Source organism: Trichomycterus rosablanca, chromosome 10, assembly GCF_030014385.1.
Source record: "Trichomycterus rosablanca isolate fTriRos1 chromosome 10, fTriRos1.hap1, whole genome shotgun sequence".
Taxonomy (NCBI): Eukaryota; Metazoa; Chordata; class Actinopteri; order Siluriformes; family Trichomycteridae; genus Trichomycterus; species Trichomycterus rosablanca.
In genome coordinates, this window is record NC_085997.1 from 24,847,749 (window position 1) to 24,865,300 (window position 17,552).

The following is a 17,552-nucleotide window of genomic DNA, read 5'->3' on the forward strand; positions in this document are numbered from 1 at the left end:
GATGGTGATGCCGTCAAGCGCTCGGCTATAACGCCATTACCCGGTTTACACCCACCGCTTTATTCTCAGCGATAGTGGGATCAGTAACTGCCTGATGGTGATGCCGTCAAGCGCTCGGCTATAACGCCATTACCCGGTTCATACCCACCGCTTTATTTTCAGCGACAGTGGGATCAGTAACTGCCTGATGGTGATGCCGTCAAGCGCTCGGCTATAACGCCATTACCCGGTTCACACCCACCGCTTTATGTTTCAGCGCCTGTAGGTTCAGTAACTGCCTGATGGTGATGCCGTCAAGCGCTCGGCTATAACGCCATTACCCGGTTCATACCTAGCGCTTTATCTTCAGCGTCTACACACACCCCCTCACCCGCGCTACGTTAGCGCGGTGGCAACACAACCGCCATGCACCGGCGCGACCCGGGTTCGCGCCTTGCATTAATCTTTGTTTTCCTTTTTCAGTTTTCGTTGCCTGCATCGCCCAGCGGTCTCCAGCGGGGTTCATTATTGGTTTTGTTTTTGTTTTGTGTTTTGTGTTTAATTTTTCATTTAAAAAATAAAATTATTGTTTAAGTTAATCTCCGCACTTGAGTCCTTTCTCTCCCACGTGACAGAAAGGTGCGACCATTTCTGGACTCAGCGGAGAACCCCCGTTCTCTCCCAAAAAAATTTTTGGGGGGGCACTCCCCCGGTTGCCTGTGGCGGCCTGGGGGAATTGGACCGCTGGGCTAGAGACCTCAGGAGAGGTCTCTTTAAGGAGGGGGTACTGTAAGGTTCTGTGGCGTCAGTGGTACTTACCACTCTTCCCTGATGTCACAGAGCCTTACAGAGCTCAGTAGAGGAAGGCCTTAAATAATAGGCCTTCCAATTAGGGCGAATCGCCTGCAGCTGTGGGCTGGCTTACTTAAGCCAGCTCTGCACAGCAGCGGGTGTCGCACCTTTTGTCTGCTTTTGTTTCTTTTGTTTGTTTTTTTCAGTTCTCTGGTGGCAGCGCATCCACGCTTTTATAGGTCAGTCGGTATCCCCTGGTGGCATGTGCCATTCGGGTGTGTAGACTGCAAGGTCGAGGTAACATCTTTATTTTGCCTATTTGCTTTAGCGTGGTGCGACGCCGTGCAGCCCTCGCGCTGCCTTTTCTTTATTCGGTTAGCTTTAGCGGTGCTGCTAAACAGCAAGCGATATCGCTTGCAGCCGTATCCGCCTTATCCTCTTATCTTAAGTGGTCATTTGGTTTCGAAACCGCTGGGTGGCGAGGCCGTTAAGTGTTCGGCTCTCGCGTCAACATCCCCGGTTCGAATCCGCACTTCTGAGGCTGTCTAACTGATTCGTTCTATTCTTATCTTTTCAGATCGGCGAACTTCCTTAGCTGCAACCTGCAGCGAAGTCACGCCAATCGCGATCTTCCCGTAGCCCACCGCTGTGCTGGGGGCTATTGATGTCCGGGAGTCCTTAACTCCCGTGTCATATTGCTGTAATGCCTTAGCGCTTTCAGCTTGGTGGGTTAGTAACTGCCTGATGGTGATGCCGTCAAGCGCTCGGCTATAACGCCATTACCCGGTTTACACCCACCGCTTTATTCTCAGCGATAGTGGGATCAGTAACTGCCTGATGGTGATGCCGTCAAGCGCTCGGCTATAACGCCATTACCCGGTTCATACCCACCGCTTTATTTTCAGCGACAGTGGGATCAGTAACTGCCTGATGGTGATGCCGTCAAGCGCTCGGCTATAACGCCATTACCCGGTTCACACCCACCGCTTTATGTTTCAGCGCCTGTAGGTTCAGTAACTGCCTGATGGTGATGCCGTCAAGCGCTCGGCTATAACGCCATTACCCGGTTCATACCTAGCGCTTTATCTTCAGCGTCTACACACACCCCCTCACCCGCGCTACGTTAGCGCGGTGGCAACACAACCGCCATGCACCGGCGCGACCCGGGTTCGCGCCTTGCATTAATCTTTGTTTTCCTTTTTCAGTTTTCGTTGCCTGCATCGCCCAGCGGTCTCCAGCGGGGTTCATTATTGGTTTTGTTTTTGTTTTGTGTTTTGTGTTTAATTTTTCATTTAAAAAATAAAATTATTGTTTAAGTTAATCTCCGCACTTGAGTCCTTTCTCTCCCACGTGACAGACATAATAGAAACTGGCCTGGCATATTGGTCTAAATAGCAAAGCACTGGACTGTTTATTGGTCTGTCAGGAGCAGGGTGATTCAAACTTGCTGAAATAATGGCTATTCATGCTACCCTAGCAAAAATACACCTGACTCACCATGTTGCTAAAAAAGAGAGCAAGACAGAGACAGAGAAAGTGAGGGAGACAACGAGAGACAGAAAGGAAGACAGACAGAGAGACAGACAGGTAGAGAGAAGAAAGAAAGAGGGAGAGAGAGAAAGGGGAGAGATTAAAAATAATCCTGGGTTTTTCCACTCTTGCAATTGTAGCATTGCACCTGCCACAGACAATTACTGGAGCTGTTTTTCTTTTACACAAAAAAAACCTTGTTTAAGAAGAAGAAACAGAAGAAGAATTAAGAAGAAACACAGCATAAACAACCTACCTACCATATTTCAGCAAACAAAACAGCAGTTCCAATTATTGCAATTATCTCTGGAATAGTCATTTGCCAACAATTCTTAATTGTTCTTAATCTGCCTAAAACAATAAAGTGTCAATTAAGGCCTAATGATTTAAGTAAATGCTAAGACCTTAAAACAAAAAATGGTGACCAAACTTTGGCACAAGCCAGATTTTTTGTATTTTAAGTAAATTTAAGACAAAATAAGTATTAACATTTGCACTAAAAAAGAAAATACAATAGTTTGCTAATGATTTGGTATTTGCTGTTTTTTTATTTCAAAAACCAATTCATTATACTGTATTATTTGGCCAGGGGTGCCCAAACTTTTGCAAACTGTCGCAGAAATGACCAAAACAAGTCCAAGACCAGGAATAGCTCAGATCAAATCAAGTCTGAAGAAGTTCGCTGAAGTCAGGACTGAGACAAAAAAGCATCGACCTAGAATTTTAGTAGTTTCCATAAAAACAGTTGGCAGTAATATACACTGATCAGCCATAACATTAAAACCACCTCCTTGTTTCTACACTCACTGTCCATTTAATCAGCTCCACTTACCATATAGAAGCACTTTGTAGTTCTACAATTACTGACTGTAGTCCATCTATTTCTCTACATACTTTTTTAGCCTGCTTTCACCCTATTCTTCAATGATCAGGACCACCACAGAGCAGGTATTATTTAGGTGGTGGATCATTCTCAGCACTGCAGTGACACTGACATGGTGGTGGTGTGTTAGTGTGTGTTGTGCTGTTATGAGTGGATCAGACACAGCAGCGCAGCTGGAATTTTTTAAATACCGTGTCCACTCACTGTCCACTCTACTGGACACTCCTACCTAGTTGGTCCACCTTGTAGATGTAAAGTCAGAGACGCTCATCTATTGATGCTATTTGAGTTGGTCATCTTCTAGACCTTCATCAGTGGTCACAGGACGCTACCCACGGGGTGCTGTTGGCTGGATATTTTTGATTGGTGGACGATTCTCAGTCCAGCAGTGACAGTGAGGTGTTTAAAAACTCCACCAGTGCTGCTGTGTCTTATCCACTCATACCAGCACAACACACACTAACACACCACCACCATGTCAGTGTCACTGCAGTGCTGAGAATGACCCACCACCCAAACAATACCTACTCTGTAGTGGTCCTGGGAGAGTTCTGACCATTGAAGAACAGCAGGAAAGGGGGCTAACAAAGATGCAGAGAAACAGATAGACTATAATATTATTACATTTAAAAAACATTGTTTCATTTAAAAGCATTTAAATATCTAAAAACAATTGTGTGTGAACAGCCCAGATCATTACCTGTTTTAAATGAATTAAACCAATGCCCACCTTTAATAAATATAATGGCATTAATCAAATAGACATGGCTGTTGGTTTCTAGTAGGTGTAAAATTAATAATTGTTATGCCTGTCTGGACTCTTTAGCACAGGGTGCGACCCACATTTTATCTATGATTTTTACTGCGACCCAGGCAACACAAACAATGCATCAAAATGAAACACAAAACAAAATATACTTTATGAATGAAGATGGTGGAAACCTGGTCCCACTGTGATTTACAAGATGTAACATAAAGTCTCCACAAGGGGGCGTTCGTGTATATGTTTATTTCATGTTTATGTACCTATTAAAATTTATTTTTCCTTGCAACCCATTTTTTTGGTCCAAGGGTTTAGCAGATAATTGTTTAACAACTAATTTCTATTAATCAACTGTCTTAACATTGTTAATCTAGTCATTTTCAATAGTATGTAGAATATTGAAAACAAACAAAGACTTGGTTCAGGCCCTTGTGAATATTGGATGGCTGTACAACAGCTCTGGGACTCATTTCTGTAACTGGGTACTGTGGTTTGTAGTACCATGGCTGCAGCCTACGGCTCAGCGGTATATTGCAAATATTTATATATTTGATATTACTTTTTACACAATGTTAAAAATGGCCATATTCAATATATCGAGTATGTCTAGGATACACAGGTTACCATTTGAAAACATTTAAAACAGAGTACAAGCGCTGCACATAACGCTTTCTCTAGCGCATGAACGGGTGGGCACGTGCATGCACACACATGCAAACTGTATTACTGAGTGAAGAGTCAGAAACGACTCTTTTCAAAGTATTTATTCATTGGAATCGAATCAGGGAGCTGTGCTCTTATCTATGGTAAAGATTCATTCGTTTTGCTCATGCAAATGAATCAGTTCATCTGTGAAAGAGATTCATTCGAGGTTCTCCAGCTGTTTCATTTTGCAATGATAGCAAAGCATTGTCAAATATTGAACTTTTTTGGGATTTTTTTTATGCTCATTTATTTTGAAGTAAAATGTGCAGCATAAATGTGAGATTTTGCTGGTTTGTTTGATATAAATATTGTAAATATTTATATTGGCCAGTGATAGCTCAGTGGTTAAGGTACTAGACTAGTAAACAGAAGGTTGCCGGTTCAAGCCCCGCCACCACCAAGTTGCCACTGTTGGGTCCCTGAGCAAGGCCCTTAACCCTCAATTGCTCATCGTGTTCAGCTCATTGTGTAAGTCGCTTTGGATAAAAGCGTCTGCTAAATGCTGAAAATGTAAATGTAAATATGAATACAAATACAGCTTGTAATAATACAAAATATAAACACTGTAATTCTGTCAGAATTTATCAGAACTACAATGTTTTGTGTTTTTAAGATAACTTGTAAACCAAATAAGCTAAAATATGGGCAGTGGTCAGCCACTGTACTTTAAGTTTACATTATATCGTGTAATATCGTATATCGCCACTTCTCAAAAGCATATCGAGATATTAGTGTTTTAGTCATATCGCCAAGCCCTACTGCAGCCCACACGTAGAAAACTGCTGTTGGAAGTAAGTATATCACATGTGGTCACACATCGCCATCTAGTGAAATAAATCAATAATTTAAAAAAATAGGTCATTGTTTGCTGACTACCAATAATGAGCCATTATGAGAAACTTGTGTGGACCAAACGGAGAAAAATTCTAAATCCTTCTACACTGACATTTACACTCATATAAGTTATGTCTGTAAGCTATATAAACCTTAAAATGAACCTTAAGTTAATTTATATTAATTGTATGACCTTCTAGACCACAGGAATTAAATTACTATAAGCACAATTTCTTACAACTTCAAACAAAAAAATTGTCGAAACAGCGCTGATAGATCTTTGTTGTTAGACGGGTTTAAGCTCCGGACGTCCCGCCCATTTACATAACAGTGGTGTGATTGACATCAACTTCAGCCATACAAATTACGTTCAGCAGTTGATTGACTAGAGAATGGACCAATCATTATGCGAGTTTAAACAGCCATGGCGACGGTGCACCGTCTGCTGATTTGCAACCCGCTGAAAGCAGATCGGGGAAGAAGGAGCGCTTCGAAGTCGTCGTCATGGACTGTTCCAGGATCAGTTCGATTTAAATAGGACTCGGACAGTAGCGCGGTGAGTAAGAATACTGTCAGCAACTTTCGTCTGCTTCATGAATGGTGTTAGAAATCCGAACGAAGTGTAGAAAGCGCTATCAGTAGCTGTTTGTATCACATTCATTAAGAGCAGTCCTACATGAGCTCAGCTCTGGCCTGCTCAGCCAGTCTTCATCAAAATAAATAGATTATATTTCCACTTCAACTCAGTACTAATACACTGCTGCTGCTCCGTGGGTTCTTCTGTCTGCAACACTGATTTAGATATCCTCTTTTCATAATGTCACGTACAGTATCATATACATTATTGTTTGTTTGATAAAATTAATCACATAGAACCACTGGGTTTCAGTGTCCCGTAGTCACAAGAGTACACAATTCAGCAAGTCAGCCTGCAACAGTTCTCACACACTACATACAGTGTCTGTACTGAGGTGGAATTGTTTCTTTTTTAAGGTTATATAGCCAATGACGTATTAATTGCCATGAAGTTATTTCAAATATGACTTATGTTAATAATGGAATTTGGGAAATTTCTAAAGTAAAAATCAGGCAAAGGACACCTGATTTTGTAGTTAAACCCTGATTTTGGCATAAATTGAGGGATCACGGGAAACCAAATGTTCTAAATAATTAACTGCATTATAGTTGGCAGTTTTTAGTATTAGTATTGAATAAAATCCAAAATACATTGCAAAATATGTAAGCAAATACCTTAAATAATAAACCTGATGAGAGAAAAATAAGGATTTGGGTGGTTGGTAGTAATGAAGTAAAATGAGCTGGCAAGACAATTAATGATATTTATCCAAAAAAAGAAAATATTATGTAAATTAACCAAAAAAAACTGCCATTACATTAGAATAATAAAAAAAAACACTTAGATGGCCGGGCTCAATGCCAGGAAAACTTATTTGTATTCATTAAATAGATATATATCATACAACAGTGAGAACAAATTAAAAACTATTGTATTTTGATCTGCATGTGGAATAGGTCACTACATATTTACTGAGTAAGAGAACAACTATTAAAATGTACATTTTCTCCTTTTTTCCAGGGTTCCTGGCACTAATTTTATCATGCTATAAAAACTAAACTCCAGATCACAGTCACTGGAACATCAGCAAAACGTTACTGTAATTTTGCAAGAGACAAGAAAGCACTCGGTTTAAACCAAGCAATATCCATTAAACTCAGAAGAGCCTTAAAAATGGATCCATCATCTGGAATGCATATGCCCTCAAACAGTGAGGTGGTCCATGTGGCTGTTGGAAATCCCATCATAACAATGTATCAGACTCCCCCTCAGGCTCAAAACATTGCACAGATCATTACACAGCACATCATACCACAAGATGTTATCTGTCAGACTGTACCCCATACTGTTCCATCACAAATTCAGATATCATCCCAAGCACAATCTCCAATGCATAACCATGGTCACAGGGCTCAGTCACACAGTCTTGCTGTCTCACAGCCTCAGAGCCACAGCCAAATACAAAGTCATGTACAGTCACAATGTCACATGCAGCCTCACAGCCATGTGCAGCCTCACAGCCACGGTCAAGCACAAAGCCATGGACCACCACAAGTCCATGGTCTAACACAAGGGCAATCACAGAGTGAGAGTGCAGTTGCCTCTCAGGATGGATCCAGGTCATCAATGCAGTTGCCCTTTGCAGAGGTGGCCTCCCTGCTGGATCCTAATATGAAGAGCTCAAAGGCTCGAAAGTACCAAATCCATTATGATGAAGTAAAACGAAGACTGGAGCCACCTGAGAAGATGTCTCTCAGATCTTTAGCTGCCTACACCAGAGTTAGTCGGGGTCCAGCCAGTAAGAAAATGCTTTTGGAATCACTGAATGTCTTTGGCCTGTCACCAAGTACCAACACAGCAGTGTCCAGCACTTTCTCCAAGCTTACAGAAGGTGAGATTAAGTATTAAGGGTTTTTCTATGTGATTATTTTCATCAACCACTTCATCAAGGCAGGAAAACCCTGAACAGGGCAACAATCTATTTCGGAGCTTAGGACCTCGTTTCTTCTGTGCTCCTGCAATCAAATCCAACCAAGGCCTATTTGCCTTTTAATGTAATAAATCAACATACAAGCTCAAAATGGCAATAATCGACCAAGTATATTCTGACACGTTATCTCAAAATCACCCAAAAATACTGAAGTCCAGAGTTGGAAACAACCAAAACTAGATACCCAGTTCCAAATTGCAATGCTATACCACAATTAGGTTAATTTTCTATGCATAGGCAAGGTACTTTATAGGTTCCTGCCCCATTTTAAGGAAAAACAAGTTTTAGATTCCCACTGAGGTGAGTGGGAATCCTCAGAGTATTAACATGAATTGCACAAAATAAGAACTGATGAGAATTAATTTCAAAATGATCTTTTAAGTATTTTTGTATACCTTTTTTTTAGGTGACACAGCAGCTCTGAGCAAAGACATGAAGGATTTTGCCTTACAGTACATCGATTATGAAAACATGGCAAAACAGTTACTGCCAGAGACCAACCAGGTGCAGCACTGGTCAAAAATAATTGAGACAAGGTAACACACACTAAAAAGCATACAGCTAGCTAAATGTTAGCTTGCATTTATTATTATTCAGTCCTAATAAGATGTTTCTGTTAATCTATCTTATCTGGAAGTGATGAATACCCTTATTGTAAAACATGCAAAGTGCGTTATCCAAATCTAACTTTGTTTCTTAGAAATTATCTGGAAGAGATGCGGAAAGTATTCAAAGACCCAGGTAACAGCCGTTTGTTTTCTAACGTCACACACGGCCTTGGCAACGGTATGATGGACGTGGCTCTCGACATTATTGATACAGTCATTGACCGGCAGATCCGGATTCTCTCAGGTAACACAGACCCTAAACCTGAACCGCCTGTCAGAGGGAACCGAAAACGCACACGTAAACCCAAGACTATGACAGAGGATGGGAAGCCCACAGAAAAAGGGAAACGAGGCAGGAAAAAGGTCAAACAGATGCAATTAGATCCCAGTGTTCCACAGGTTCCACCAGTTGCACAATCTACAGATATGGAGAGCAGCGTCCTGACTCTGGTATCTGTAGGATATGAGACCATATCAAGCGGGCTAAATTCTACTGGTGCTGGCCTGTCGTAGTGAAAAGTTTTCTTTTGGGTTTTTTAATATGGTTTCATTGTTGGGTTATTTTCAGATTGGTTGAGGCAGTCTTAAACAATTTATTACAAAGAGAAAATGGTTTATTTCAGTCAGTGTTTTTAACAAAAGTAAAAAAGCATTTTCTTGTTGTATATATATTTTTTTTAAATCAAAGATCAAATGTTGGACATTCAGGACAGTCAATATTAGACAGTCAAAGTTTTGGTAAATATGGGCAGAAAATGTTATAAAAATTTATTTGGTAATTACACAAAATTCAACCTTTAATTAAAGTTAATGTATCCTCACAACATATTTTTTCCATTGGAAAATAGAATTTAACAAAACCTTGTGTCACAATACAGCTTCTACCTACAACACAGGTCTTTAGTTGAGTTCAGGTCGGGGACTTTGTGTTTGGACACGTTTTGAATCATTGTCCTAGAAGATTCAGTGATGACCTATATTAGGCTTTTCAACAGAGGCAGCCATATTTCATTAAATCTTCCAATTGGTATTCCAATAGCTTAATGATAGCAAGTACCAACAGGTTTCAATCAGCTTTTAGATTTATACCAGCTCCAAAATATTACACATTCTCCACCTTACTGAACATTTATTTTATTTATTGTCTTTCTTTTTACAGCAAGCCCACTCAGGGTGTTTGTTGACTTTTTTTGTCTTATCTGACTATAGTATTAGTTTCAGTCAAGTTTGGGTAGCTCCCGGCACACTCTTGGTGCTTACATCTGTAGTAACATTTGTTAAAAGAAAGTTTTCTAGCATGCCTTTCGAATGGTTTGCTGATTTGCTTGACATAAAGTTGGCATCCAGTTGTAGACTGCCTAATATGAGCTTAAAAGACTTTGTGCCCTAAAAATTCACTGTCTTCTGCAAATCTTTGTACAGCTTTTTTGAGGACGTTTTTATCTTTCTGACTACTCTTCTTACAATGTTTTTCGGGCAAAATACATCATCATGTTCTTCCAGGCAGGTTAACAAGAACTTGAGTTGTTTAAACTTAAATGATGAACTATGAATCTTTGCCCAAGGAGATAATATGTACATTCCAGGCATGTAGTTACTTTGTATGTATATACAGTGTATCACAAAAGTGAGTACACCCCTCACATTTCTGCAAATATTTCATTATATCTTTTCATGGGACAACACTATAGACATGAAACTTGGATATAACTTAGAGTAGTCAGTGTACAGCTTGTATAGCAGTGTAGATTTACTGTCTTCTGAAAATAACTCAACACACAGCCATTAATGTCTAAATAGCTGGCAACATAAGTGAGTACACCCCACAGTGAACATGTCCAAATTGTGCCCAAAGTGTCAATATTTTGTGTGACCACCATTATTATCCAGCACTGCCTTAACCCTCCTGGGCATGGAATTCACCAGAGCTGCACAGGTTGCTACTGGAATCCTCTTCCACTCCTCCATGATGACATCACGGAGCTAGTGGATGTTAGACACCTTGAACTCCTCCACCATCCACTTGAGGATGCGCCACAGGTGCTCAATTGGGTTTAGTCCATCACCTTTACCTTCAGCTTCCTCAGCAAGGCAGTTGTCATCTTGGAGGTTGTTTTTGGGGTCGTTATCCTGTTGGAAAACTGCCATGAGGCCCAGTTTTCGAAGGGAGGGGATCATGCTCTGTTTCAGAATGTCACAGTACATGTTGGAATTCATGTTTCCCTCAATGAACTGCAGCTCCCCAGTGCCAGCAACACTCATGCAGCCCAAGACCATGATGCTACCACCACCATGCTTGACTGTAGGCAAGATACAGATGTCTTGGTACTTCTCACCAGGGCGCCGCCACACATGCTGGACACCATCTGAGCCAAACAAGTTTATCTTGGTCTCGTCAGACCACAGGGCATTCCAGTAATCCATGTTCTTGGACTGCTTGTTTTCAGCAAACTGTTTGCGGGCTTTCTTGTGCGTCAGCTTCCTTCTGGGATGACGACCATGCAGACCGAGTTGATGCAGTGTGCGGCGTATGGTCTGAGCACTGACAGGCTGACCTCCCACGTCTTCAACCTCTGCAGCAATGCTGGCAGCACTTATGTGTCTATTTTTCAAAGCCAACCTCTGGATATGACACCGAACACGTGGACTCAACTTCTTTGGTCGACCCTGGCGAAGCCTGTTCCGAGTGGAACCTGTCCTGGAAAACCGCTGTATGACCATGGCCACCATGCTGTAGCTCAGTTTCAGGGTGTTAGCAATCTTCTTATAGCCCAGGCCATCTTTGTGGAGAGCAACAATTATATTTCTCACATCCTCAGAGAGTTCTTTGCCATGAGGTGCCATGTTGAATATCCAGTGGCCAGTATGAGAGAATTGTACCCAAAACACCAAATTTAACAGCCCTGCTCCCCATTTACACCTGGGACCTTGACACATGACACCAGGGAGGGACAACGACACATTTGGGCACAATTTGGACATGTTCACTGTGGGGTGTACTCACTTATGTTGCCAGCTATTTAGACATTAATGGCTGTGTGTTGAGTTATTTTCAGAAGACAGTAAATCTACACTGCTATACAAGCTGTACACTGACTACTCTAAGTTATATCCAAGTTTCATGTCTATAGTGTTGTCCCATGAAAAGATATAATGAAATATTTGCAGAAATGTGAGGGGTGTACTCACTTTTGTGATACACTGTATATATATATATATATATATATATATAACAGTTTATCATATGGATTGTCTAGTTCCCATGTTTGTAGTAAAATATAACAAAATATTAAGGATGACAAAAGATTCTAAACACAAAATACTTTTGACATGCAGTTTAGTATACACACACACATGTATATATTAAAGGTCAAATTTTAGTGTGGGACTTTTTTTCATGCCCTGACAGAATAATTAGGAAGATATCAAACTGTTTGTTGAGTAAAACAACATACATGAGCCAAAAAATAAAACTCATTTAAAAGAGTATGAAATGTTGTTGATACAGCTCTTGTAACCACTGAGCAATTAAATTGGAATAATGAATTAAGAATGAAATATTTTTTGTGAGAAATATATGGACTTATGGTTGGTCTACTGTATACGTATGTAATGATGAACTAGTAAATGCCTATAGCCTGTTTCAGAAAATTAAAATGTATTAAATGATTTTTTAAATTTAATATTCTGTCAATGATTTGTTAAACTGGAGGGACGGGGTGTGAGTAGGATCAGTAGTTAACTTTTTCACTGGTTGTAATATTCAGTTTTTCTTCTTATCTAGCAAGAACTGACAATAAAATAAGCTTTTGACTACTGAGTCTGCATTACCTATTGCACTGTCACAATGGCTGACTACTGTATCACCAAGCAGCTTTAGCGAGATTTAGGACTTGGCGTGTATAAGTACAGCTCAGGAAAAAGACATTGGATGGAAGGTGGGGAGTATACGGACTGAAGAAAGGAAGATGCACAGTACACTGACACCACCACGTACAGGAAAACAAGCTGGTTGGGCCAGATTGTAAGAGGATGAACTAGTCAGCATGTCAGGAAGAACAGTGGTGAATGCAATTGATACACTACTATACATTTAAAACAAAACAGCTAAAAATGTGGCTTCAGGTGTCAGAATTCAGAGCCGCTGGTTGACTCCAATTATGGTCAGTGCTGAGACATAATGTATATATACACATGGACAGAACAACAGCCATCCACCCCCAACCCAGCACAGCAAAAGGTTGGTGAGAACATACAGTATGTTATACATACAATTAGACCAAGTTTGCACAGATATGAGTGGGTTAATATACATTTTTCATACTTTTTTGCATTTCCTTTTCAGCAATGTCATATCCTGTCACTTCAGTTTTTCTGTAATCAGATTGTCTAAGATTTCTATTCAGTTGTGTTCTGGTAAACTGACATTCAACAAATTTAGTTCGTCAAAGTGTTCATGACATGCCATGTGTTGCTATCTGATTGCTGATTCTTCATCAGACTCACTAAATGCTGCTTTAGATGCTATCTGCCTGACCACGGAACTGGTTGTGTAGGAACTAAAACCTCATCTAATGACACTGCTAAATGTGGCTGTGGAGAGAAGTGAGTGCCAGACTTTTATTATCTCTTTTAGTAAACTCCAAAAAAGACTTAAGACAAAATGTAATACCATGTAAAACAAACAAAAATGTCATCATAGAAGCAATTAAAAGGAAATATTTGAACAAAAATAAAAAGCTAGATTGTAGCGTTCATGATGCCTACAGGGGGAGCTAGGAAGAACATGTGACATGTGGACTTATAAAAAACACAGATACTTTAATCTGCATTAAAGCCATTGAGCAATAAGACACAATGATTAGCCAGTCAACATTTACACTCAAATGTCAAGATGGCCAACTCTTAAGGACTTCTGCACCTATGTAACCTGGCACTGCCTTACTTAATTCACTGTATTATTATTATTTAAATAATTTAACAGGTTTAAAAGACTCTTGTTTTTCATTGTCAGTGTAAGTATTCTAATTCTAAGTTTGTGCTGGACTGTGTGCATGCTTAACCCATCAGAGAAAGGCATAGCTGAGCAGGTGGTTCAGAGTGGCATTCTGCCCGTCCTGGCTCAGGCTCTGAGGGGGAGGACCGCTCTTACTGTACACACAGCCAGACTGGTGGCTGAGCTTGCCAGGGAGGGTGAGCACAAAACTATTGTTTCTAATATACACACATACTTCATGAGCAGAAACACAAAATGTATGCTGATCCACATATTGACAACTGTAATTTAACTGCAGCCAGATTTGCAGAACGTTGTAGCAACAGTACAGTGCACACAATCATAAGGACACAGTTGAAGAACTTTTGTGAATGTTCACATTAAACATCAGAACAAGAGCTAAAATGTGATTAAGGGCAATGGTTCTAGACATAAAGGCTATAGTTTTTCAGAAAATTTTTTTTACAAAATGATGTATTTTCTGTGTAGTGTTTGCATGTTCTCCTTGTGTGTGCGAGGGTTTTCTCCAGAAGCTCCAGTTTCCTCCCACAGTCCATAGACATGTACGTAAGTTATGTGAACTGAGGTAACTTGTAACTGTGTTTGACATTCAACTTGATCTGATGAATCATGTGTAACCTGCAACTACCTGTCATAAATGTAACCCAAGTGTAACGTTTAAATCCTAATAATAATCCTAAACAAACTAAAAAGTAGAAGAACTGGCCTACATGACCATGTATTTTAGCTCCTACTCTACTAGGTGTGCCACAGTGACACCCAGGTATAGGGCTTAGTTAAATAATTAGCTAAAAAAATAATAATAAATACAATGTCATATAAATGTTTATATTCACTGTATCAAGTCGGACACAAGCTAAATGCACAACACTGCACTGAAAAGACCTACCAAATTATTGGTAGTTATAAACAAAATAATTAATTATACATTACCAACCTAATTATTCTTTAGGATGGCAAATGTAGCCATAATTTAATTGTTTTTAATGTGTAGGTTTTCTATTAATTCCACAGGGAAACGTGGTACTTTTTTCCTGTGGTAATTGCTCATAGGTTACCAATTCAATATATGGAAATAAGGTGGAAAAAGTATTTCTTTAAGCAGGTTTATATTCTGTGGTGTATTCTGTGGTCTACAGCTCCTGTAAAAGACAGCTGTTTTGAAACTGGTATTGTATCTGCCCTTCTAACACTGCTGCTCAGTAAGGACCAAGATTTGCACTTGCATGTTAGCCATGCCATCGGGAGAATCTGCTATGACAGCAGTGAGTTAATCTGAACAATTCCCTTAACCCCAGATACAAACTCTTACATATATACACTGACCAGGCATAACATTATGACCACTGACAGGTGAAGTGAATAACACTGATTATCTCTTCATCACGGCATCAGTTAGTGGGTGGGATATATTAGGCAGCAAGTGAACATTTTATCCTCAAAGTTGATGTGTTAGAAGCAGGAAAAATGGGCAAGCTTAAGGATTTGAGCAAGTTTGACAAGGGCCAAATTGTGATGGCTAGACGACTGGGTCAGAGCATCTCCAAAACTGCAGCTCTTGTGGGGTGTTCCCGGTCTGCCGTGGTCAGTATCTATCAAAAGTGGTCCAAGGAAGGAACAGTGGTAAACCGGCGACAGGGTCATGGGCGGCCAAGGCTCATTGATGCACATGGGGAGAGAAGGCTGGCTCATGTGGTCTGATCCAACAGACGAGCTACTTTGTAACTCAAATTGCTGAAGAAAATACCACAGCACACCTTCAGGGGTCTAGTGGAGTCCATGCCTTGACGGGTCAGGACTGTTTTGGCAGCAAAAAGGGGAACAACACAATATAAGGAAGGTAGTCATAATCTTATGCCTTATTGGTGTAAGGTTGTACAATGAAAAGACTTTTCAAAATGTACAATGGGGTTAAATGTACTGAAGCTATTGTACTATACTAAACACACCAGGTATTATCTTGTTCCCAAGACTTTATAGTATTTTAGCAAAGCATGTTAGACCAAAAAAACATTTTTTTGGCCCATTTGCAAATGCTCCCTTCCAATCTCTTGATGCAAACTTTCTCTACAGGCCCCTTAAGGTAAACAGTTTGCTAGTACCCTCACAGTAAAGCCCCTACTCTGTGCTCTGTGTTTTAATTTTTGAAACGCAAAATGGAATTAAAATATCAAGTGTTCTGATATTTAGCAAATGTGTGTGTGGAATCCTGTGTAGATTTGCAGCAGGACAGGATGTTAAGATTGGGAGCAGTTCCAAGACTGGTGGCTGTGCTGCTGCAGTACTGTGAAAATGAGGCCCTCATGAGCTCCTGTCTACTGGCTCTTTGTAATCTGGCTGATATGGGCGAGGAGGACAACTCTAAATTTGTCCGGGAGAGGAGAGTCTATTTTGACTTTAAAGGGCATGTATTCCAGGGCACCTCCCAGCACCCATCTGACTGTACATCAGCAGTAAGAATAATCCAACTCAACCAGTGGTGTCATGGTCAGTACTCAGTAAAGGTGGAAACGTTCCAACGATGCTCCACTCTCATTTGGGGGAAACACAACAGACGGCAAACTGACTTCCCAAACATGGGGAATTTTCCCAAATTCTACAGGGTTATTAAGGACTCATTTAAGAAAGATCCTAAGTTTCAAAGCAACAGTGTTTCAAAATTTCTTGTAAGGATTAACTCAGATCCATGAGTAGATGGATCAATGTCTGGGCTGATAAATCTGTGCTAGCCTGGAAAAAAATATGACTCTGAGGCAAACACATACATCCAGAGCAACTTACAGTACAAACCACAGTCTGTTCTTTAGACCCTTAGAGATACAACTTTACCCACCACTTAGGACTCAAAGAAGACTAGCATCAAGGCTCTTTTCTGTACTGGCACCCAACTTTCTCAGGCTGTTTGAACGGCTGAGTCGCTTGCTGTCCGAAAATGATGCCTTAGGACCCACGTATCCACTTTATACCTAAGTAAGCACAAAAAAACCCAAAACACGAAACAAAATATTAATACGATGTTTGATGCAGTGCTTTGTTGTCCACCCTGCAAACACATCAATGGTGCTAGTGCAGTTTGACAGAATCTAATAATATACCCAAGAGAAACAGTTGGTAGTCTTAAAAAGCGGACAGTGCTAATATTTTGGTACATAGTTAAAGTTTTTAGTCAGCAATTGAAAAGGAAGCTCATTTCACCAGCTGGAGGCAAAATGGTCTGCTTGTCATTTAACAACATTTAACACCAGTGGGGCCTCTTTAAAAAGGAGGGCGGCACGGTGGCTTAGTGGGTAGCACTGTCGCCTCACAGCAAGAAGGTCCTGGGTTCGAACCCCAGGTGGGGCGGTCCGGGTCCTTTCTGTGTGGAGTTTGCATGTTCTCCCCGTGTCTGCGTGGGTTTACTCCGGGTGCTCCGGTTTCCTCCCACAGTCCAAAGACATGCAAGTGAGGTGAATTGAAGATACTAAATTGTCCAAGACTGTGCTTGATATAAACTTGTGAACTGATAAACCTTGTGTAATGAATAACTACCATTCCTGTCATGAATGTAACCAAAGTGTAAAAACATGACGTTAAAATCCTAATAAACAAACAAACTCTTTAAAAAGGAAATGTTCAATCCAAGGATCAGCATTAGCCATGAATGAGCTGTGAGCATAACTTATGTACCTAATAGTCACAAAGAAAATATTAGTTGGGTGTCATTCTCATCAACTATGGTAAGAGAAGTCATGCGATGATGCAACTGTTCCAGCTAAGCCAGTGTTTTAAAGGCTAGGGACAATAGACAGTATTAGGAGGTGTTGAATGTTCTGTGTGGAAGACTACAAGAAACGACAAGTCTAATTACAGCTTGGCTGATCTACTGGAACAAAGA

General features: G+C 40.5%; 2 protein-coding genes across 2 annotated transcripts; both read left to right on the plus strand.

Annotated features, from left to right (window-relative positions):
* Positions 1-7,236: 7,236 nt before the first annotated feature.
* Positions 7,237-9,212, plus strand: si:ch73-127m5.2 (uncharacterized protein LOC561202 homolog). Its single transcript, XM_063003712.1, has 3 exons — positions 7,237-7,954; positions 8,460-8,589; positions 8,754-9,212. The coding sequence occupies exons 1-3, from the start codon at positions 7,237-7,239 to the stop codon at positions 9,172-9,174; spliced, it is 1,269 nt and encodes a 422-aa protein (XP_062859782.1). The 3' UTR covers positions 9,175-9,212.
* A 3,915-nt stretch (positions 9,213-13,127) lies between these two features.
* On the plus strand, positions 13,128-16,368 carry si:dkey-21e13.3 (uncharacterized protein LOC100150043 homolog). The gene is given in 4 exon segments (XM_063003940.1): positions 13,128-13,266; positions 13,732-13,854; positions 14,818-14,943; positions 15,896-16,368. Coding segments are annotated over 4 exon segments (861 nt in total).
* The last annotated feature ends 1,184 nt before the right edge of the window (positions 16,369-17,552 follow it).

Coding starts and splice junctions, on each gene's coding strand:
- si:ch73-127m5.2 (XM_063003712.1), top strand. CDS start 7,237: ATGGATCCATCATCTGGAATGCATATGCCCTCAAACAGTGAGGTGGTC. Junction 7,955..8,459: donor TTTCTCCAAGCTTACAGAAG/GTGAGATTAAGT, acceptor CCTTTTTTTTAG/GTGACACAGCAGCTCTGAGC. Junction 8,590..8,753: donor TCAAAAATAATTGAGACAAG/GTAACACACACT, acceptor TTTGTTTCTTAG/AAATTATCTGGAAGAGATGC.